The 23981-nt window shown below is 52.5% G+C and overlaps 1 protein-coding gene across 1 annotated transcript in view; it reads left to right on the top strand.

Moving 5' to 3' along the window:
- The window catches only part of MAEL (maelstrom spermatogenic transposon silencer), a 1183486-nt gene that overhangs the window by 278770 nt on the left and 880735 nt on the right, over positions 1 to 23981 (top strand). The window contains exon 3 of the mRNA XM_069635969.1: positions 21789 to 21870. Coding sequence (XP_069492070.1) covers positions 21789 to 21870 — 82 coding nt within the window. The remainder of the gene's footprint in view (positions 1 to 21788; positions 21871 to 23981) is intronic.

Here is a 23981-nt window from a genome sequence, read left to right as displayed (position 1 = left end):
CTTCGGCTTCTTAGTTCCAGTGGCGACGTCTTGCTCTTCCAGTCCTCAGGACCCTGCTTTTATGCAAAATGATCCCCATTCATACAGCCTAGCTGTCACTCACACAGTGGAGTGGTCATCCTGGCAGGAGACCCTCCAGCCTATCAGGATGGAGTGCGACATGGGTTGCTGAGGCAACCCTGTCCAGGGGTCCTACTGCTCTCCCCCCGGCCCCCTCCCACACACACAATGGACCCATCCCAGACTCTGTGGCGCCGAAAGGAGGGCTTCTCGACAGAAGCCCGCCAAAAGGACGAAACCAGGATCTCCGACCTGGGTTAGGGGTTTAGAGGAAGACACGAGAAATAAGTTATATTAAAGTTCTGGCAATAAAAACCTACCGGAGTAAAGTTAATATTAAAATACACCGGCGGTATGTTAGAGGCTGTCAGAAAAAGTGGTAGCCTCAAACAATGGGAAAATCCCATAGGGAAATATTCACGTTTGAATATTTATGGTAGTAACCACTGCCACCAGCCAGAAACCTTTGAGTGGGATGTACGGTACCCTCTTGAAAATGAACATAGGGGATACACTATTAACCCCTTCCAGTACCTCCATAGTAAGATGGGTTATACTGGTTTAGTTCATAGGATTTGACTAGTAAAGTCAATGGGGAGTCAGTCCCAGGGTATGGAGTCTGTTTGGGGGTCGCAGCGACACCCCTGTGTCACTGCACTGAGGGTGCTGTGGAAAACATGTGGAAAAAAGATGGTTCCTATGGGGTTGAGAAAGATCCCATAGGCATTAAACACAAAAATAGCCTAGCACACATAGCAAAAATGCCTGAGTGGGAAAAGTCTCACTCTTAGCAGGTAAAAGGAAACAAACCCTTCAAATCCAGCAAAGCTGCTTGGGGGCTCTATAGGTAAGGGAAATTAGCCATAGAATGAGAATTCTCCTTAACAGTCCCAAATTCAGAGAGGTTCAGATACTCACAGCTGAGACACTGGCTCTCGAGCAGTATCATAAAAAATCTTGGAAGCAAAGACCTCACAACCCTGGAGCGAACCCTCACTGCGATTGCCCCTAGAGGTAGAATATCAACCCCCTACAAGATCCTTGCAAGAACCGACCCAACCTGCAAAGAACCATACATGCTCAGATGGGAGACATGGGGAGGCCCATTGAACCGGAGGAATGGGACCACATCTGGACCAGAGCGCACAGAAGTTCCAAATGTGTAACTAACAAGGAGGGGGGCATTTAAAGTATGCTATAGGTGGTATCGAACTCCAGAGACGCTCAAATGTAACACTGCGATTCCCCCGCTGTGTTGAAGAGGGTGCCCGGACAAAGGTACGCTATCACCTACTATGGACATGCCCCAAGGCTACCGAATTCTGGAAAGCTGTTAGACCAAGTCAACATGATCACTGGCCTCACAATTCCATGGGACCCTGGCATCGTCCTATTGGGAGCAAGCGGCGAGGGCCAATTCCCTCTGTCGGGCCACAGAGCTGAACTATGCGCCCACCTACTCGGAGGGTCCGGCAGTACAGATGTGGTGGATAGTGTTGGGACATAATAGCAGCTGAGAAAATAACAGCCCTTCTGTTTGGGAACAGACACATTTTACCAAACCTGGGTGCCATTCCTGGACTACACACACATACCCAGGCCTGGCCCGACAGCCTCCCTCCGATGGATGAACAAATATGATTATAGAGAAGGCCGGAAGTACAGGACACAAGCCACAGACAAGGGAAGCCAGCGGTAAAGACATAATGGCCCGGAACTGCCTCTGCCCTCCTCATCCCCTCCCCTCCCCTACTCTCACACTAGCTAGAGCACATACAAACTAATGGCTTGGTACCATGCAGGTCCATACCGCTCCTGATGAGATCCTGCAACCCAGACAGCGTTCGCTGTTTCTGTCTCTGGATACACAACCCATAGTCTCCCCTCCCCCGGTCATCCCCACTGAGACTTTACAGTCTTGTCTTTGTTCATCTCTATTGTATTTTGTAATAAGCAACTGAGTGCGGTTTTCGGCGCATGTAATATAATACCGTAATGCCTGTAGAAAACCAATAGTTTAGAAAAAAAGTGCAGGGACTGTAAATCCAAGATGTCCATCAGACACGCACCGTATCTGCTTGTGGTGTCTGGGCGAGAGCCATGACATGGACGACTGCTCGAAGTGCCAGTTGTTGACTGCCAAGGCTTGCAGGAGCGTAAGGGGAAGTTGCAGGTAGGTCTGGTATCCAAACCCCATGAATACAAAACTACTCGTCTTTCCACCAACTCGAGGGGTGACTCCCTGTCGGAGGCAGTCCACGGGGTCTCTGTCCCGGAGTGGTTCTCACTCCTCGTCAAGGAACTCCAGGAAGCGGCATCACTGGTCGCCTTCCCCTTCCCCGTCCTCGTTGGATGATTGGTCCGCGAGGAAAGTGGCTTGCCCCACTAAATCCTCTACGCCGGAGGAGTGGTAGGCATTCAGGGATAAAATGCTTGCAATTTTTCAATCCCAGGGCAGTGCTCCGTCTGACTTCGGTTGAAGCCTGCGGGGAACGGTCGCGGTCGGACACTCTCCGGGCCCTGGCAGTCGGTGCGATAAACATCAGGAACCGTAGAGGTACCTTTCGGACAAGGCTCCAGTAGATCGCCAGACGTGTGCCTGATCAGGTTGTGCTAGTCACACCCGACAAGACCGTCTAAGTCTCTGAAGGGGTCGGAAGATGTCAACACCATTGTCGCTGTGCCCCTAGAGTGCAGCTGTCGGGGCCTTGCCCTCGGCCAGGACCTTGGAGCCCTTGGCACCCTTGTCGAGGCCATTGGCGCCCTCAACGCCATTGGGCACTACAGGCCTGAATTTGCCTGTGGGAGCCCCCTAGAGCTGTGGAACCTCAGAGAAAGGCTGTCTAAGACCGAGACTTCCTCTTGACTCCAGGTCTGCTCCTGTACCCAGGAGGGAGTTATTTCATTCTCTACAGGATATCAGAGGACGAGGACAGGTCTGATGTGGAGTTGGAGCCTTTAGATGCTCCTGAAGCTCCTGACCTGGTCTTTTCCGAGGACAGTCGGCTGAAGATCTACGTCAATCTTTACATGCCAGTGGCCTGGACACATTTCCTGAGATGGAGTTTGGCAGGCCAGAGCCTGGGGTGCATGCTGAATCCTATAGGAGGCTGATGTCGAGGATCACGGCGTACCTGGGGTGGTCCGGCCCTCCAGTTGAATTCGATCAGATGACCTGACTGACATTTTAGATCAGGGTCCGTCCACTGACCCAGTGTCGCCTTTTCACATGGTGTTACAGGAAAGGGTGGCTGCTGCTTGAAACACCCCGTAGTCTCTTCCGGAGGTTAACAAGTCCTTGACTAAGATACTGCCCATCCAGTAGCAACCCCAGCTACCTATCCACACACCCCACTCCTGAGATTTAGGTGGTTCGGGCGGCCACGGCCACCTCGAGGTAAGCGACATACTCTACCATTCCTCCAAATAGGGACGACAATTGCTTCAATGGTTAAGCACGCAAGGTATTTTGGGCTGAGAGTATGGCCCTTAAATCTGCCAACTCCACCTGTGCCTTGGCCAAATTATTGCACTCTGTGGAATTCTCTGGCGGCTGAGCATATTCCCGATGGGGAAGAAAGGGATCGGTTCCTTGCTATAGTGCAGGATGGCAAGGATGCCATGTGTGAATACCTTCAGTCTGGGTTGGACACGGCAAATAGTGTCAGCTGGTCCATGGCTGGGTGCACAGTGATATGCAGGTTTGCATGGTTGCGAATGTCGGGCTTTGCACTGGATGTGCAGGCCCGTCTTCTCATCATGCCCTTTGACCGTTGATTTGTTTGGCAGCAAGGCTGACGAGAACCTTGAGGTTGCAGACCTCCAAAGCAGCTGCTAAATATTTGGGGGCAGCTGTGCGTCAACCTCTGCCTTTCCGTCCTAGGGGACAGCAGTAAAGGGGTTCCTTTTGTTATTACTACTCTTTTGGTAGAGCGAGAGGAGCGGCCAGTCTAAGGCGCCACCGTAAGGGTCCTCACAGGGACGAGGTACCAAAGCAGCTGCCTCTTTGCCTTCAGGCGCTACCGCGCCGAAACGGCTGAGGCCAGGTCTCATTGTTCGCCAGTTGGGGGCAGACTGTCTCAGCATCAGATGCATGCGTTTGGAAAATAGCCCACGGATTCTGCATACCCTTCCTAAATCTGCCTCGCGCCAATCCACCGGGGAAACTCTCATTGAAGATTCCGGATCCGCACCTTGTGCAGGAAATCTTGACCCTGCTGGAGAAAGGCGGTATAGAACTAGTGCCTGTGGCAGATGGGAACAAGGGCTAGTATTCCCCATATTTTTTGATTCCCAAAAAACATGGAGGACCAAGACCCATCTTGGACTTGTGTCGCTTGAACAAGTTCCTCAGGAAGGACAAGTTCAAGATAGTCACACTTTCTCGGGTCCTTCAGGCCCTTTGACCTCAGGATTGGTTGGTGACATTGGACCTACAGCATGCTTATTTTCATGTGCCGATCCATCCAAAGCACAGAAAATACCTGAGGTTGGCTGTTGGCAGCTCAGACGTTGTTCCGGGTCCTGCCGTTCATGTTCCCGCCCCAAGGGTCTTCACCAAGCTCATGGTGGTGGTAGCGGATCTCAGGAGAGGGGAGTTCATGTCTACCCCTATCTGGATGACTGGTTGATCCGAGCGCGTTCTCCCAAACAGGCCTTGGATCATCTCAGCCTCACCTGCTACTGCCTTCACAAGCTGGGCTTTTCCCTAAAGTCCATATGACACCTTCCCAACAGCTCAAGTGCATCAGGGCTGTGTTGGACACTTCCTTGGCAGTGCTCTCCAGCCAAGGTGAGGGCTCATCATTGTCCAGATGGTCGACAAATTTCAACATCCCGGGGGTCTCCCGGCTTTCAAATTCTTAAGGTTGCTTGGCCTAATGGCATCCTGCATTCTTCTGGTGCCAGAGCCCAGACTGCGGATGAGATCCTTTCAATGGACCCTCGGTACGCAATGGTCCCAATTCTGAGGCAAGATGTCGGATCTTCAGATTCTGCTCATGGTCTTGCAGGATCTTCTATGGTGGGGCAGCGAAGGGAATTTTATGAAGGGAGAGCCATTTTGACAAGTGTCCGGAGGTGACAGCAGTGATGGCTCCTTCCCTCACAGGTTGGGGAGCTCACTCCAATGAGCTGACCACCAGCTTCGTTGGTCTCGTTCGGAGTCCAGACTTCATACATTTTTTGGAGCCGAGGGCCATCAAGCTAGCCCTGATCATGACTGACAACAGTGGCCATGCATTACCTCAACGAAAAGGGGGGACGAGATGTAGGGTTGCTCCTGCTGTGCAGAGAGGTGATGCAGTTCTGGTTCTAGGCCATACAGCAAGGAATCTCACTCCTGCCAGTTCATCTGGCCGCAGAGGAGAATGCGGCGGATGCTCTGAGCAGGCAGAGCGCGGTCTCCCATGAGTGGTAGCTATCTCGGGAAAACTTCACCCTTTGGTCTATCGAGCCTCAAGCTCCACCGATTCTACTTCCGATCAACAGGGACCCGTTTTCGGCGTGTTTTCGCTCCTTGGAGGATTCCATAAGATTTTTGAGGCCTACCCTGCATGGAAATGGCCCAGGACAAAGGAAACATGACGCCTGGATCGAAGCTGTTCAGAAGCTGCCCTGCATGCGGATTACAGAAGGTCTTCAAGGAAGATGAGCACTCAGTGCCTCTACTTCCTTTACAACGACAAATTGCACGTGGAGAAGGACTGTGCGTTATGTAAGAACATGTCCGAACAGACAATGAAGGATCGTCACGTTCGATTCACCAACTGGCTGGAAGGGAAAAGCCCAGCAGCAGGTGAGAAGGCAAAGCACTGAGTCCGCGGGTGCCGATGGTTCGGGCTCCTTGGCTGCCAGGCAGGACTCTGTCACCAACGCCATCAACCACGAGCCAACGCTCTGGCTCGGTGAAGAGGAAGTCAGAGAATCCGGATAATCTTCGGGAGAATCCCCAGTCAATCCTGACGGCGGCAGCCGAGGGGGAGCGAGGCAGCGACCCTCCCCCAAGGTGAAGTCCTCAGGCACGTCCAAAGTGGTCAAGGCCCTGATTTACCCAGCGAAGGACTCGATCGAAGGAGTCGTGGTGGCCCTTGGGAAGCCTGTGGGGGCTACCCCAATGGAGACTACTTCCGGGCTGAGTTTCCCTGCCACCTCGGAGGGAATCCTCTTTTCAGCCTATCGATAAGACCCCCGTGAAACCCTGGGTGGAGAAAAGGGGGGGGCACGGTAGCCATAAGATACAGATACCACCTCTGAAGATGAGCTGGCTGGTGTTACAAAGATCCTGGACAAGAGGTTCGAGGAAGTCCAGTCCTACAGGAGGGATCCCGACGAGGTGGACGTACAAAGCGACAGACCCGACGACCGTGGAGGAGACGGAGGACCCTACTCCCCAGCCGTCGCAACCAATGCATATGCCACAGGACAACTCTGGAGCAATCTTGATGGCTATCCAGGCCCTGTGTACGGAGCTAAGGACAAGGTTGCCCTTACCCCCAGCAGACGATCCAGCGGTGCCTGGACCGTCGTGAAGCCCACCGAACAAGCAGATGCGAATCCATCCTCCCCCTCCTTTCCAGCCTTCACTTCCTTCCTTCACCGAGGGATGAGACGGAGACTTGGACAGACGATGGTGGTGATGATGGGACGGATCTCCCATCACCTCCTGCCCGGGCCTCCCCTCCCGACGAAATTGGCTCCTTTCACGCCATGATCGCCAGGGCTTCGGAGCTCTTCCAACTTTGTCCCGAAGAACGAGAGGGTTTCCTCTACCAACGACAGCAGGCCAAGAGGAAAACGGTCCTCTACCATTGGTAGATAACATCTGGGACGAAGGACTCGCTGCTCAAGAACCCATCTATGGCTCCTGCGAAGAGGGACCAGTATGAGTAGTAGTACTGGGCCACAGATTCCTCCCCAATGTGCCTTAAAGCTCAGCTGTCTCCGGATTCGGTGGTGTCTGCAGGTGGACACGGACATTGCCGACACAGGCTTTTGCCAGATGTTCAACAGCGTTTGCCATCGCCAATGGCTCAAGGCCACAGATTTCCGTCAGGATGTGCAGACCAGGGTACTGGACATGCCCTTCGACGGGAACAACCTGTTCAATAAGGCAGCGGAAGAGTCACTGCAGGCCAAGGCGGAAACAGACGGCCCGGGCCTTGGGTTCTTTCCAACAAGGCGGCCCTTTCAGACCCCCAGAGGCAAGTCTCAAGGTGCCTCCAAAGGATTTGGTGGCAGTTCATCATTGTACCGCCAAGCCGACCGTTCATCGTTGTTAGGCAGAATCCTCTGCAGTACGCTTGGGGAACACAACAGACAATGAAGTCTACAAGTGGCAGTACAATTTCACCTTCGGTTCAAGCATGTACTACAGTTAGTGGTAGCAGAGCAGCCAGACTTATCTCAAAAGCAAATGAGCAGTAATAGGGATTGCACAAAGGACTACAATCACTGTGACTCAAGCAAACACTGACTCAAGGTTTCTGGTTTAAAATAAGTACATTTATTTTTAAACAATCTGTTCACAAAACACTTCAGTTCTATTAAACAAAACCACACTCTAAAATATACCACACACAACAAATTCCTTTGGTTCAAGTCAATTCAAGGTAAGGACATTGGGATTTGACAGACCAGTGTTGCGAAACAAAAGATGTTACCCGGTGTTTAAGCAACGCTCACTTTTTGACAGTAATGACAGTTCGGTCTTAAAGATAAGCGTACCCGCGGGAAGAATTGTAACCGTAGTCAACACATTTAGCACACTGAATAAAAATCAAGGAAATGGGGATGAAAAAAATCATAGGCAATACTTTTGGCAAGGCACTCTAATTATAGGGCGTATTCTAAGAGATAAAGTCAATAGTCCTGCGCCAGTGTCAAATGGCGCAGGGCTCTGTTGATCACACGAGTAGAACAGTTCGAGAATAACGTTGCCAGGAGTACTTGGATATTGTCAAAGGGAGGCAAGTTATAAGAGGGAAGGAAGAAAGGACAAGCCTTTGACAAGGAAAAGGGTTCACCCCGATTCCTCCAGGTCGGACGGAGAGAACGACCCAATGGACACAGTACCTTATTCGAATGAAGAAAGCTGGTTCCACGGCAGTTGTCCCTGCAGACTCAGTTCCTGAAGCTTCAGTTGTGGGGACAAGGACGTCTGGAGCGATCTGCACTACCCAGGGATGAGGCCAGCAGCAGCAAAGCAACAGTGAATAAAAGGTGTGTGCGCGCCTTTAAAACAGGAGATGGCTATCCAGACCACTACAGCTTTGTGCAGCAATTTCGACCCAGGAGAGGATTCTCTGGATGTAGAAAGATGAGCTGGTTGATCCCACCAGGCTCAAGGGAAGAAGACTCCAGACTGGATCTTCTGTCGTTGAAGGGTAGATGGCTCAGGACTGCAGCAGGGCTTCACCGGGACTCGGGAGTTGCAGCAGCCGTCTTCTCCGCTTCTCTTCGGTTCTTGTAGTTCCAGTGGTGACTGACTTCTCCAGCATGGGGTCTGGCATGGATTCACATGCTCATGAATATTCCCCGTCAGGCTGGGAATCCTCGGTAAAGAAAAAATCAGTATCAGTTTCGTTTCTTTCGTAGTAGTAACCAATCACTGATCTCTGCATCATACTGACCACAGCCAATGACTGCCCTCTACCTAAGCCCCGCCTCTGGCAGCCATCTTCAGATTTTTACCGCACGTTCAAGTGTTGGGATCCTCGTGCTATTGCTCTCGAGCGTTAGTGCTATTTTTTTCACGTTTTTTCTCAAAAAACTTCTATTTTTCGGTCAAAAGAGCCTCAAGCTCCGTTTCTTCATCCGATCGACGGGGACCTGTGTCGGATTCGTCTACGCCCCTCAAGGGTGAAGATTTCGTCGAGCCACGCTTTTGGAGGACTCCAGAAGTTTCTCAAGCCCATCTCGGACATGGCCCAGGAGAAGGGAAGCTCGACGCCCGGAAAGCTGTTCAGGGTCTGCCCTGGATGCCAGCTTCAGAATGTCTTTAAGGAGGACGAACACTCCCTTTGTCTTTACTGCCTACATGAGGACAAGACGCACGTGGAGAAGGACTGTGCGTTTTGCGGCAATATGTCGGAGCGGACCATGAAGGACCGCCATCAACGTCTCGCCAACTGGCTGGAAGGGAAGAGCCCGTCAGGCGAGAAGAAGAAGTCCGAGTGGTCTTCTAAGACCTTTGAGGACGCCCCGGCGAAGGGGGTCCAACACAAGGCCAAGCACCGCGAGTCCGCTGGCACCGGGAGCGCCGAACGGATCGGGCTCTACGGGCGCCAGGCAGGGCGCATCCTCCCCGGCGCCATCAACCACGAGCCAACGCTCTGGTTCGGGTAAGAGGAAGGCCGAGCACCCGGCGAAGCTCCTGGAGAGACCCCGGTTGAGCTCAAAGGCCCCATCGGAGGGGGAGCGAGGCAGTGACCCTCCCCACAAGGAGAAGGCGGTGAGCGCACCTAAGGTGGTGAAAGCCTTGATCCATCCGGCCAAGGCCTCTATTGAGACAGTCGCTGTGGAGGCTACACCAGTGGTGGCGACCTCGGGGCTCAGTCTCCCTGCCACTGCGGAGGGAGTCCTTTTATGCCCATCGACAGGACCCCCGTGAAACCTCCGGAGAAGAAAAAGGGGGGGCAGGAGGTCGTCGTGGATTCGGCGTCAACCTCTGAGGAAGAGCTGATCGAAGTCTTAAGCCACGGCGTTGGCGTGGAAGAAGACCAGCCCGTCGGGAGGGATCCCGACGTAGGAGACGATAACGTCGAGGGTGCCGACGGGGCCCCTAACCGCCCGTCGGACTCCCCTCAACCAGTGCCGCAAGACAACTCAGCGGCTATTTTGTTGGCTATACAGCCCTTATGCTCGGCGATAAGGACGAGACTGCCGTTACCACCAGCGGAGGAACCGCTCCCGACGGGGGACCCGGAGCCAGGCCCTTCTGGGAGCCCTCCCCCTAAGAGAAGGATTCATCCTCCACCTCCTTTTCAGCCATCGCACCCTGTTCAGCCCTCCTCCCGTCCACGACTCGCGGGGATGATACAGGGACTGACACGGCCGCGACGGGTACGGACGACGAGGATCTGCCGTCGTCACCTCCCACCCGGGCTTCCCCGCCCGACGAGATTGGATCGTTTCACTCCATGATCACCAGGGCATCCGAGCTTTTCCAGCTCTGCCCGGAAGAGAAGGAAGGTTTCCTTTATCAACGGCGCGAGGCCAAGAGGAAGACTGTCCTCTGTACCTCTACTGGACGATATTTGGGATGAGGGCCTCGCCCTCAAGAACCCATCCATGACGCCGGCTAGAAGGGATCGGTACGAGAAGTACCGGGTCCCGGACGCGGCCCCCTTGTGCCTTCGGGCACAGCCGACCCCGGACTCGGTCGTCTCCGCGGCGGCCAGGAAGACAGCGGGGGGGGGGGGCGGGGGGGGGGGGGGGGGAGGGGCGCGGCCTCTACGTTGACCTCCCCGCCAGACGGCGAGGGAAAGAAATTAGATATGATGGGACATAGTCATCTAGTCTGCAGCGACGATGATTAAGGCGGCCAACACCTTGGCTATCGTAGCCCGCTACGACAGGGAGTTGTGGTACAAACTGGCCCCCCTGCTGGACTTCCTACCGGACGACAAGAGGGCGGAAGCCCTAGAGATCCTGCAGGAAGGAGAGGTGGCGTCGGACCATGCCATTACGATTGCGACGGATGTCGCTAACACTGGATTTCGCCAGTTGGGCAACGGCGTGTGCCTTAGGCGGCGTGGATGGCTCAAGGCTACTGACTTCCGTCAGGACGTGTAGACCAGAGTCTTGGACATGCCATTCGACGGAAACAACCTGTTTGGGAAAACAGTGGACGATTCCCTTCAAGCCATCAAGGCGGACACGGAGACGGCCCGGGCTCTTGGGGTTCTCCAGCAACGGCGGCCGCCCTTTCGGAGCGGCGGAGGCAAACAGGGTGCCTCCAAAGTTTCCGGCGGCAGATTTTCCACCTACCGTCAAGCGGCCCGTTCGTCGTCGCAGGAAGCTTGCAGGGGACGAGGCAAGTCAGGCGGACCCCGCCGTCGTCGCCAAGGAGGACAAGGCGGCAAAGCAGGACTGAACCGGCCGTGGGGTCGGGCCCCCACCGAAGCACCCCGGTGGGAGGCCGGCTGGCGAGCTTCATCAGCGTGTGGGAGTCGATCTCCACCGACTGTTGGGTCACGCGCTCGAGTTTCTAAAGAGGTGCCCGCGCGTCCCCCCTGTGGCCAGGAAAGAACATCACGTCCCTCAACTTCTCTTGGAGGTAAAGGCGATGCTCAAGAAGGGCGCCATTGAGCTCGTCCCAAAGAGGCTTCGGGGCTCCGGAGTTTACTCAAGATACTTCCTCGTGAAGAAGACGAGAGGATGGCGTCCCATCCTGGACCTACGACGACTGAACAAATTCATCAAGGCACAGAAGTTCCGGATGGTCACCCTCCAACACGTCCTGGGTCAGCTGGAGGAGGGCGATTTCCTGTCGTCGTTGGATTTGGAGAATGCCTACTTCCATATCCCCATCCTAAAGGGACACCGAAAGTTTCTCAGGTTCGTGGTCCAAGGGCGTCACTACCAGTTCAAAGCCCTTCCCTTCGGTTTGAGGTCGGCTCCCAGGGTGTTCAAGTGCCTCGCACCGGTGGCGGCGCGACTGCGCCGAGAGGGGATCCACGTCTACCCCTACCTGGACGACTGGCTCATCCGAGCGAAGACTAAGGAGCTCGCCGTGGAGCACACGGCGAGGACCGTCCAACTTCTCACAGACCTGGGATTCTCCATAAACTACGCCAAGTCCCACCTGGTGCCCGCGCAAGACGCACTGTTTCTGGGAGCGAAGCTCGACAGTGTCGCTTCTGGCCTCTCCGTCGGAGGAAAGGACGAGGGCCATCTTGGGCAAGGTGCAGCGGATGCTGGTTGCGGACGCTGCCAGTGTGAGGTCCATAAAGTCCCTCCTCGGAATGATGTCTTCTTGCATTTACCTCATCTGCCTGTGCAGGCTCCGGATGCACCCGTTGCAGGAGTTCCTGGACGCGCGCTGGATCCAGAAGGGCAGCTTCGAGGAGAGGATCACACTCAACGAGAGTTTCCGACGAGCGATCCGGTGGTGGGGCACCCGCGTGCATCTGATGGCGGGCATGGACTTCCAGACCCCCGGCCACCAGGAGACAGTGACCACGGATGCCTCCCTGGAAGGGTGGGGAGCGCACACCGAAAATCTGCACGCGAGAGGCCTTTGGCTCCCGACGGAGAAGTCCCTCCATATCAACGTCCTGGAGCGCCGTGCAGTGTTCTGGGCCCTCGGGTCCTTTCTTCCGTCCCTCAAGGGCAAGGTGGTGAGGATCTTCACCGACACCACCACCATGTTCTACATCAGGAAACAGGGCGGAACCAGGTCCCCAGCCTGTCCAGGGAGGCGCAGGATCTGTGGCATTGGGCCGTCGTTTAAGGTGCCGTTTCATCTGGCAGGGATAAAAAAACACCATTGCCGACTCACTCGGCAGGGAGCTGCGCTCGTGCCACGAGTGGGAACTACGGCAGGATCTATTGGACCGCCTCTTCCGACGGTGGGGCACACCCCAGATCGATCTGTTCGCGACGGCGACGAACTGCCGGAGGTTCGCCAGCAGGTTTCCCCAGCCGAGGAGCATGGGCGATGCTTCCTCGTTCCCCTGGGAGGGCCTGTTTCTATAAGCGTTCCCTCCATTGCCATTGCTGATCCGGCACATCAACCAGCTCAAGAGGTCACGGTGCAGGATGATCCTCGTCGCACCTGCGTGGCCGAGGCAGATATGGTTCCCGGACCTTCTGGACTTGTCAGCGTCCCCGTCAATCAAGCTGCCAGTGGACGCGGATCTGCTCTCCAGGGAAGGAGGCGCCATCCTCCATCACGACCCGAAGTCGCTGAACTTGCAGGCCTGGCTCCTGCAGCGCTAGAGTTTGGAGGATACGACATACCGGCCGACTGCAGAGAGGTTCTTGCAAAGGCCAGGGCGTCCTCAACTCTTAAATGCTACGGACACAAATGGAAGAGGTTCTCTGTCTGGTGCCACGCACAGAAGATTAACCCTCTACGGATTAGGGCTCCCCAAGTACTGCCGTACCTATTGACGCTGGCCAAAGCTGGACTGGCGCACGCATCCATCAAGATTCATCTTGCTGCGATCTCCCGATACACCAGAACCACGGGGCGGACGTCTTTGTGGTCTCATCGTCTGGTGAAAGAGTTCATGAAGGGACTGTTCAGATCGTTCCCGCCGGTGAAGGCTCCGGCCCCGGCGTGGGAGCTCAACGTGGTGCTGACCAAGCTCATGGGACCTCCGTTCGAGCCTCTGCACTCGGCTCCGTTGAAGTTCTTGTCGTGGAAAACCGCGGTTCTTGTGGCCATCACCTCCGCACGACGGGTGGGAGAGATCCAGGCCCTTTCCTGCAAGGCCCCGTACTTGACTTTTCACGACACGAGGGTAGTGCTCAGGACGCACCCCTCCTTCATGCCCAAGGTGCCGTCGGACTTCTACCTCAACGAACCCTTGGTGTTGCCTGTTTTCTTCCCGTCGCCTTTGTCGCCGGCTGAAAGGACTTTGCACTCGCTGGATGTTGCTAGAGCGCTGAAGTTCTACGTGGACCGCACAAAGTATTTTCGAAAGACGTCACAACTCTTGGACCTGTCAATCAGGGGATGGCTCTCTCGAAGGCTTCCATTTCCAGATGGCTCTCCGGCTGTATCATGTACTGTCATCGGTTGGCAAATCGACCGCTGCCTGGCCGTCCGAGAGCCCATTCCACCAGAGCGATCGCAGCTACCACGGCGTTCCTATCTGGTGTGCCCTTGCTGGACATCTGCAGGGCTGCTACGTGGAGGTCGACGCACACCTTCACGAAATTCTACTGCGTCGATCGGGATTCCAGGGAGGAGTCCAGGGTCGGCCAAGCAGTGCTGCGCAACCTGTTCGCCTAAGGTGAGCCTGGTGAGGAGGTAAGACTTGCTTAATGTTGAGTTTTATGTAATGCTTAATGTTGAGCCTTTGCCACCTCCCGTGGTTGTGCATGTGGGTACTGCTATGTATTTATTCATGAGCATGTGAATCCATGCCAGACCCCATGCTGGAGAAGGATGGGTCTGGCATGGATTCACATGCGAACCCTCCCGCCTACCCCTCTGCGGCTCTTCACTTGGTCATACTGCCACTTCAGCCCAGAGGCGGGGCTTAGGTAGAGGGCAGTCATTGGCTGTGGTCAGTATGAGACAGAGATCAGTGATTGGTTACTACTACGAAAGACAGATCAGAAACTGATACTGATTTTTTCTTTACCGAGGATTCCCAGCCTGACGACAGGGACTATTCATGAGCATGTGAATCCATGCCAGACCCATGCTGGAGAACAGTTACAGGTAAGTAACTTGTTCCTTCCAGCTCAAGAGTCCTGCCTCTTATGCCAAAATCCCCCATTCACAGAGTTTGGCTGTTAATCACACAGCAGGGGGGATTGTCAAGCCCGGACAACCACCTCAGCCAATGGACACAAAGTGCGACTTGGGTCTCCAAGGAGACCCTGTGCAGGGGGTTACTAAACCCCTCCCTCACATTCAGCCCACTTGGATACCAAAGGAGGGCTTCTTTGCAGAAGCCCGCCAAAGGACGGTGAACAAAGGCAAACCTGGTTTGCCGCGCAAGGTAAAACCCAAGAAAGATATTAACACAAAGAAATGGCGACTAAACACGACCGGAGCCAAAATAAAATGTATTTGGTCAAGCAGGTTTATGTTCGAGGCTAATGCAATAGCCTAAAACAGTACCATGTTTATATAGTATAATTGCAGTAGAAAAGAGGGTAGATGCCACTGCCACCAGCCAAGTCTTGGTGTTAAGGGAGCGAAACAAGGCTCCTGGAGGTACAGACAAAAAGGTTTGGAGCTAATCCTTTCTAATACTCCATATAAGATGGGGTGTCCTGGGTCTGTTGGTTAATGACTACATAAAGTAAATGGCAACTTAACCTGCTTCTGGGGGACAGTAGTCAGCCCCAAAGAAATGGAGTCAGTGGGAAGTCTGAGACAACCCTGCGTCACTGCACTGAAGGTGCCCACACAAGAGTTGGGCTCATGGTTTGGTGTGGCTCCAGAGCCCAAGATCACAGGCAGTAGAAATACACATGGCAAAACACATGTAAGAGTGGGGAAAAAGGTTCACACTTATCAGGTGGAAAACATAAACCCCAGAAATCCAGCAAAGCTGCTGAGGGACTCACTAGGTAAGGGAAATTAGCCATAAATGAGAATTCTCCCTAAACAATTGTCGCAGGAGGCCTACAAAGGCCGCAGCAAGGCCGGAGGACGTCGTCGCCGAAGAGGCCAAGGGTCCAGGGCCTCAGCGAAGCAAGATTGAACCGGCCGCGGTGTCAGGCACCCACCGAAGCACCCCGGTGGGAGGCCGGCTGACGCAATTCGTCAGCTTGTGAGTCCATCGCCACCGACCGTTGGGTACTGGACGCGCTGGCCCATATGGACACTCTGGAATGTAAAGAACGTGTCCCTGTTTAACACCTGTGGCCAGGAAGGAAAACCACGTGTCATAGCTACTTCTGGAGGTCCGAGCAATGCTGAAAAAGGCCGCGATAGAATTTGTCCCAAAGAGTCTTTGGGGCTCTGGAGTGTGCTCGCTGTACTTCCTTGTCCGAAAGAAGACCGGTGGTTGGCGACCCATCCTGGACCTTTGTCGTCTGAACAAATAAATAAAGTCCCAGATATTCTGGATGGTCGCCCTTAAGCACGTCCTGGGACAGCTAGAGGAAGGCGACTTCCGATCGTCGCTGGACTTGGAGGATGCCTACTTCCACATCCCCATGCTCAAAGGACATCGAAGGGTCCTACGGTTCGTGGTCCAAGGACGACACTATCAGTTCAAGGCCCTTCCCATCGGTTTGAAGTCGGCGCCCAGGGTCTTCAAGTCCCTGCACCGGTGGCGGCGTGTTTGCGCCCGCAGGGGATCCACGTTTACCCCTACCTGGACGATTGGCTCATCCGAGCAAAGTCATAGGGAGCTCGCCGTAGATCACACAGCGAAGACCGTCCAACTGCTCACAGATCTGGGATTCTCGATCAACTTTGCAAAATCCCACTGGGTATCGTCGCAAGACGCCCTGTTCCTGGGAGCCAGACTTGTCAGTGGCGCGATTGGCTTCGCCGTCGGAGGGAAGAACGAAGGCCATCCTGGGCAAGGTACAACGGCTGTTGACCATGGACAGGGTGAGATCCATCAAGTCCCTACTCTGCATGATGTCAACGTGCATCTACCTCGTGCGCCTTTGCAGGTTGCGGATGCGCCCACTGCAGGATTTCCTACACGCCCGTTGGATGCAAGCAGCGGGCAGTTTCAAAGACAATCTCCCTCAACAAGACGTTCTGCAAAGCAATCCGGTGGTGGGGCAACTGTGCGCATCTAGTTGCAGGTATGGCCTTTCAGACTGACACATCAGGAGACTGACGCCTCCCTGGAAGGATGGGGAGCACACACCAGAGATCTCCACGCAAGAGGCCTTTGGCTCCCGGAGGAGAGGTCACTACAATTTGTCCTGGAGCTCCGAGCCATGTTCGGGGCCCTCGGGTCGTTCCTCCGTCCCTCAAGGGCAAGGTGGTGAGGGTCTTCACTGACAACACATTCGGAAGTAAGGAGGCACCAGATCACCAGACTTATCCAAGGAAGTGCAGGATCTGTGGCACTGGGCCGTTGCCCAGGGGATGTTCCTGTTACTTCCACCTGGCAGGAGTAAAGAAGACTGTCGCTGACTCGCTCAGCAGGGAGCTGCGCTCGTGCCACAAGTGGGAACTACGGCAGGATCAAGTGGATTTGCTATTTCAACGATAGGGCAGTCCCCAGGTAGATCTGTTCATGATGGCGACAAACACAAAGTGCCGGAGGTTCGCCAGCAGGTTTCCCCAGCCAGGGAGCATGGGTGTTGCATTTTCCTTCCCCTGGGACGGCCTGTTCCTTTATGCGTTCCCACCGTTGTCGTTGCTTCTGCGACTCATCAGTCAACTCGGGCCGTCCTGGTGCAGGATAATACTCGTCGCACCGGCGTGGCCGAGGCAGATATGGTTCCCGGACCTTCTGGATTTGTCAGCACCCCACCAGTCAAACTACCGACGGACACAGACCTTCTCTCCTGGGAAGGAGGCGCCATCCTACATCACGACCGAGGATCGCTGCACCTGCAGGCCTGGCTCCTGCAGCACGAGTTTGGAGGCTACGATATCCCGGCGGACTGCATGGAGGTCCTTGCAAAGTCCAGGGCGTCCTAGACTCTTAGGTGCTACGGGCATAAATGGAAGAGGTTCTGTCTGGTGCCGTGCACATGAGATCAACCCTCTATGGATTACGGCCCCTCAAGTGCTGCCATAGTTGCTATCGCTGGCCAAGGCAGGGCTGACACATGCCTCCAAGATTCATCTGGCGGCTATCGCCTGCTACACCAGGATCCGGGGTGGTTGTCGCTGTGGTCCCACTGCCTAGTGAAGGAGATGACGAAAGGACTGTTCTGCTTGTTCCGGCCGGTGAAGGCCCCAGCGTGGGAGCTCAACGTGGTGCTGACAAGGCTGATGGGCCCGCCATTTGAGCCTCTGCATTTGGCACCGTTGAAATTCTTCTCGTGGAAGACAGCTTTTATGTGGCTAGAGCGCCGAAGTTCCACGTGGACTGCACAAAGTTTTCGGAAAATATCATGGCTGTTTGTGAACTTTGGACCTGTGAACCAAGGGAAGGCCCTCTCGAAGGCTTCCATTTCCAGATGGCTCTCCAGCTGCATCATGCACGGTCACCGGTTGGCAAACCGACCATTGCCCGGCCGTCAGAGCCCATTCGACCAGAGCGATCACTGCTACCACAGCGTTCCTGTCTGCTGTGCCCCTGCTGGACTTATGCAGGGCTGTTACGTGGAGGTCGACGCACAGCTTCACGAGAGTCTACTGCGCCGACCGGGATTCCAGGGATGAGTCCAGAGAGTGCTGCGCAACCTGTTCGCTTGAAGGTGAGCCTGGTGAGGAGGTAAGCGATGCTTAATGTTGAGCCTTGCCACCTCCTGTGGTTGTGCATGTGTACAGCTATGTATTCTTGTATTCCTGAGCATGTGAATACATGCCAGACCCATGCTGGAGAACAATTTACAGCTAAGTAACTTGTTCCTTGCACCTGTTAATGTTCTTTCGATTATCCTCCCTTGTATTCCTCATAGCCCTCCCATCCCTCCCTCTTAATTGCTGATAATTTCTGTCATTTTACACCTTCCTTAATGTCTGGGTCACCCCTTAAGACAGCTGAGCATTGGAAGGGAACAACTAGAACTGAGGTAACAGTCGCTGCACATGTTACTGAAACCACCATCTACATTACGGTCAGTCACAATGGAGGCTGTCAAGGGCCACGACTCGTGACGCCTGACACTATGAACATTTTTTCCGAAGCTGCAAGCAATCTTATGAATACATCAAAGATGAAGAAGTGGGAGGAACATTACCTAGTGTAACCAATGTGTTCCTGTCTTTTATAGTATTCAGTTGCTCGGTCTGTTTCGTACACTTTGTTGCATGCTATTTGTTTTCGGGAGGATTGCCAATAAGCCTGCTCTTGGAGTGTATAGGCTTTCCCACAACAATCGTGTAGCTCTTTGGCATTCTGTTTGTTGCCTTGCAGCTTCTGTGCCCCTCACAGCTCCTGCTCTTCCATTCAGCGTCTCTCTAGGCTCTGGTGGTGAGCATGCTGCCTTCCAACACCTGCAAAGGCTCTGAAGCTTCTAGCCTGCATCTGGCATCCTCACAGCCTGGTGCTCCTTGCAGTCCGTTCCCATGTGTTCCTTCACCGAGCCAGTTGGCACCACGGACCTTGCACCAGCTCCTGTCCCCTGGTCAACACCTATACTTTCTCATCCAAGTAATTTTTACGGCAATGGTAAGATGAGTAGAAGCCATTGGGGAAGGGATTGTCCCTAGGGTTGTAGGAAGGGGCTCCATGGTCTATTGGTGGGGATACTGCGTCTCACATGTCATCCCCCTTAGGGTCTCCTCCCCTCATGCGATCCTCCCTCGCACAGCCACCCCCACAGGGTCAGGAGTGGCTGCCATCACCTGGCCACACGAGGTTACTCCTGGGACAGAAGTGATGACCTCACCAGATTCATCACACTACTCTGTTGTGCTCATTTCATTGTTAATCTTAGTTTGGACCTGTGCTTTCTGTTCATATAAATGAACAATCCTTTACATGGCGGGTAGACATTTTAAGCACATGGGTCTACAACCTTTGGCTGTCCAGATATATTGGACTAAAAATCCCATTAGTCTTAGCCAGCCTAGTTAATGGTGAGGATTAATGGTGGTTGTCCAAAACACATGAAGAAAAGCAGGTTGCTCTACCCCAACTGCCCTACCATCACTCACTCACCCACCCTACCCCTCTCTAGCCCCACTACCCGACCTACACTACTCTAGCACCACCCTAACCACTCTCTTCCTGGCAACCCAACCAATTTTCTAACCCTCCCTACCCACTCCCTCTCTACTCCCACCACCCCACCCTGCTACACCTCATCTCCCCCGTCTACCCCACCTTCCCATCCTACCCTCCTTTTTTCTCTACTCAACCCTACCCACTCTTGACCCCACCATGCAACCCACCCTACCCCAACCACCTTACCCCCGCTCATCCTTCCTATCACTCGCTTTATTTCTTACCCTTACCAGCTCATTTTCTCTTGCTCATTGATGTCAACCTCTATCAATGGCTTTCTCTCTTGCTCTATTCCACTTCATTCAATAGCACACCTGCACCCCTTGTCATAACCTCTTTTGAAACTTTACACACCCCTCCTTGCACCATTGTGCGTATGAATGCTAAAAACAGCAATAAACCCCAAAGCTATTGGCAATGCTTGTTTTACTCTGCAATCCAGATAAATGAGATACAATGTGGAAACCTTTGTCCCACCCCACTTATGCACTTGCAATGGCAGCTTAGCTTTTCTAGCATCCATTATATTTCTTTTGGTGTTAGTTAAACCAAATCGGTTTTGTCAATTTAACATGCTCAAGATGTTTCGGAAGGCAAAACCAGTGCTCCAGGCAAGAATTTGCGGTGGGAATATTTTACTCCCTATTTTTAAACTTTGAGAGTAAATTTGATTTTAAGAGTAAAAATGACTTTTTCCCCTTTGCAAGAGTAAAATGTATGACATCCAGCCGACATGTGCAAAAACTGTATGGAAATCATTACTATGTGGCAGCTTTCTTCATTGTGACAGAATACACCTTTCATTTTTTCTCTAAGGTCTGGCCATTTGACCTCCCCTGTATATATTTAAATGTTCAAATCACAACCTAGCTAATTATATAGTAAAGCATACAGGAATTTGTATTGTGTTGTGAGGTTTGATAGCAGAATTGTGTTTTGATGTTTAATGAAAGTCCTCATTTCCAGGATCTATTACTACCTAATGGTATGCCAATGATATGATACAACAGTGCAGAGAGGCAAGGGCTCCATGCTAAATTCTATATCTAATCTAATGGTCTAATTGTTATTTATATAGCGCTTTTGGCAAAGGGCTTTACATAGAACATATTTATCACACTTATCACCAAACCAAAGTCTGTACTCCTTTATCAACCTCGAAAGGCTGATTTGGACTTGCCGGGATTCGGACCTGCAACCTACAGATCACGCACAGTTTGGAGTGCCAAGTGCTGAACCATCTGAGCTATCTTATTGACTAACATCCATCAGAGGTCGGTTAATTGAGAACCAACTGAGGTATAATAATCACAGTACCTAGATGTTGGATGAACCATGTATGAAGAGCTACATAAAGTTAAATACCTATCTGGATTATCACAGGGACAGGTTTTGCTGAGTTTCAATTACCAATGTAACTTTCATTTGTTTGTTTTTGTACAGCGCTTCCACTTCCTGGAGAGTCAAGTTGTGGATGTTTTAATTGTAGGCTTGAAGATTTGAGGATAGAACACCTGTGATTGGTGTAATGACAATCACTCATCCTTGAGCAAAGACTCTGCTGCCACTGACCATTTATAGTAAAGTGCCCCATTGGCGGCAAAGTTGAACGGATGTAAACTATACCGTGCATACTCATCATTTTACAGTTTTTATAATTAGGGTGTACATTAAATTATAAGTGTAAAAGTGATCTGCTGCCGCATGATTATGAACACAGCACAGAAACTCTGAAAAATGCAATTGTGTAATACTGGTTTGCTTTCACTGGGAAAAAAGCATAAATTGTTACAAAATATTCTCAATAGCAACTTAGTTTTCCATATTATACAATCCTAAAATTCTAGGAAAATATGCAGTGCTTCTGAAGCTGAATGGAAAGAAACCTTTTATCAGTGTGCAGTTTTTTTTAAAGGCTTCACAGAAATACATTCTGTTTCAGAGGTGGCATGCAATTACATCCATGTGGATAAAAATCCAAAGAAGCCTTCTGGTTTGTCAAGTAACCTGACCTCTGCACTGCCCTTTGCTCTAAACCTGTGTAAATATACACAGGAAAATAATAAATCTGGCGTGTTTACAAGATTTTCATGCGTAAAAAGGCCTAGTACTCACCTTATCTGGAGGCCTAGGTAAAACTGTTTGGAGTCGAGGTGTTGCAAATTAGTTTCATTTATCCTGCATGTTATGGACTACAGCAAATGTATTTTTGGTTTTCTCCAGAGTCTTCCTGTCAAGGTACCTCCGAAAGCTCTGCCTGAGACTCCCAGACTGTCATCTGAAGCCCAAAGTAACACACCTCATGGTAAAGTAAAAATGAAGTGCATCTTCATAATTTTTTGGCTTGTGGTGTTGAGTGGCTTCTATCATATTGCAAATGTTGAAAATACGCAATTAATGGGTCTAAAAAAGCACACTGATCATATTTTGACTTACTGTGGCTCAAACTGTAGCTAAAAATGAATGAAACGATTGGAATTGGTGGAGGATAGGTTTCCACATGCCGTGCAGGATTGGTGGCCTACCTCGCAAAGATGTGAATTTCGTTTTTCCCCTCATGTGCTTTGTGGGATCTCCAGTGGTTAGTCTGGATTATTGCCAATTCTCCGGCATGGATTGACATGCTCATGAGTATTCCCAGTCAGGCTGGGAATCCTCGGTTAAAAAAAACTTTAGAGTAAAGTGTTTCTCCTCTAAACCAATAACTGTCCTTCCGGTCCTACTGTCCCATCCAATAATAGTACTTTCCCTAAGCTTCCCCCCTGGTGGCCATCTTCACATTTTTACCGCAATTGTCAGTGTTGGGAGCCTTTATTGCACTCTGAGCTATTTTCAGCACATTTTGGCAGTGTTTCTTTATCGTTCGACCGGAGGTCAGTTACTGGCAGCAGGCACCCGCTGTTGGTGAAGATCATAATACATTGCAGATCTTCCATCAAAGTTTCGAGAAGGCCTACTTCACGTCTTTCCACCATGACCGAGGGAAAGAGATGCCTCTTCAAACTCTGCGCAAAATGTGGATTGAGGAATGTGTACGTCTAAGGTGGAAACCCTAAATTTGTATCCAGACCATGATGACGTGGGATGCAAGGTCCGCTATGGCTTTTCAAAGACTAAGCAGGATCACTACAGCAGGCTGGCAGCATGGCTCAAATCGGGCAGGGCCTGACTCTGCTTCCAGGCATGGTCATACTGCCCCCAGGACCGCCCAGTCCCACAACCAAACTCCCTAAAAAAAAAAGAGGCAGCGATCCTTTGAGTGCCCTGCCCTCGGGGGTCGAAAAGGCCAGGCCGCAAGAAGATCCAACTGGGTTTGGCGCGGCTTCGGGTCCCTGCTCGAGGGACAAGGTCAGTCACGGACTACTTCTACAGCGAGCCTACCTGTGACTGGCACACCCACTAAGAGAAAGTCCTTGACTCCTTCAAAACGCTGCTTACCTTTGGCAGACAATACAACAGATCTAAAGCTGGCCCTTCGCTGCCCTGCTTGGCGGCACCATTGGTAGCTGAACCGGCCAAAACAATTTAGTCATCGACTTCACGACCACGAAGGCTCCTTCTACCACCCTGTCTAATACCTTGTCAACTACCACTACTTCCAAGGTGGGAGTTGGCCTCGAAGGCGGTGTCCATGGTCACAGTGGCTGCCCCTCGGATGTTCCTACCGCCATGGCATGAAGCAGCTGCTGTGGTGCCATTTAAGACCCCTGGAATGGGGACAGCTCCACTGACTGCTCATCCCCAGAAGCCTCCAGAGAGGGTAAAAGGGTAAAGCTCCTACTGACCCTAAGAAGGGTATGGAACCACAAGCTGCCCCAGTTAAACCAGTGCAGATTTATACAAGATTATTATTCGGACCGCGAACGGGCATCATGGACCAGTGTATGAAGGTGTCCCCACGAGATGAGCCAGTCCCCCACCTCGGCAGAGGCTGCGCATCAATTAGGAACCTCCACTGCCCATTCCTTACACGCCTCAGCCGAGGGACATGTCTTAGGACACCGACTATGCTGCACACGCTTGTTTCTTAAATTCAGTAGACTAGACTCCCTCCCACACCAGGCCTTGCTCTGTCTAGGAATCACCAAAGGCCTTCTACCGGGGGTCCTCTGCAAGTGCAGGTCAAAGGACTAGCTGGTCCAAGGTGTCAACCAACCCCACTATCTCTTCAGGAATTGACTCCAACTGGGGATCTGGCAGAACACCTGGACAGGCGACGGAGGCTGATTTTGTACCTGCTGGTGGGCACTGATGAACCACACAGGTCCTCTCCACCGGATGAGTTCGGCTCTTTTCACGCTATGTCCAGGGCTTTGGAACTTTTTTGAACTGGTGCCTGAGGAGACTAAAAAGGAAGGATTCCTTTACCAACGACACGTCCAGATGAAAGACCATGTCCGTTCCCTTGCTACTCTA

Source organism: Ambystoma mexicanum, chromosome 7p (assembly GCF_040938575.1).
Source record: "Ambystoma mexicanum isolate Mex_15411 chromosome 7p, UKY_AmexF1_1, whole genome shotgun sequence".
Lineage (NCBI taxonomy): Eukaryota > Metazoa > Chordata > Amphibia > Caudata > Ambystomatidae > Ambystoma > Ambystoma mexicanum.
The sequence above is the reverse complement of the archived record's forward strand: the minus strand, read 5'-3'. Positions and strand labels throughout refer to the sequence as shown.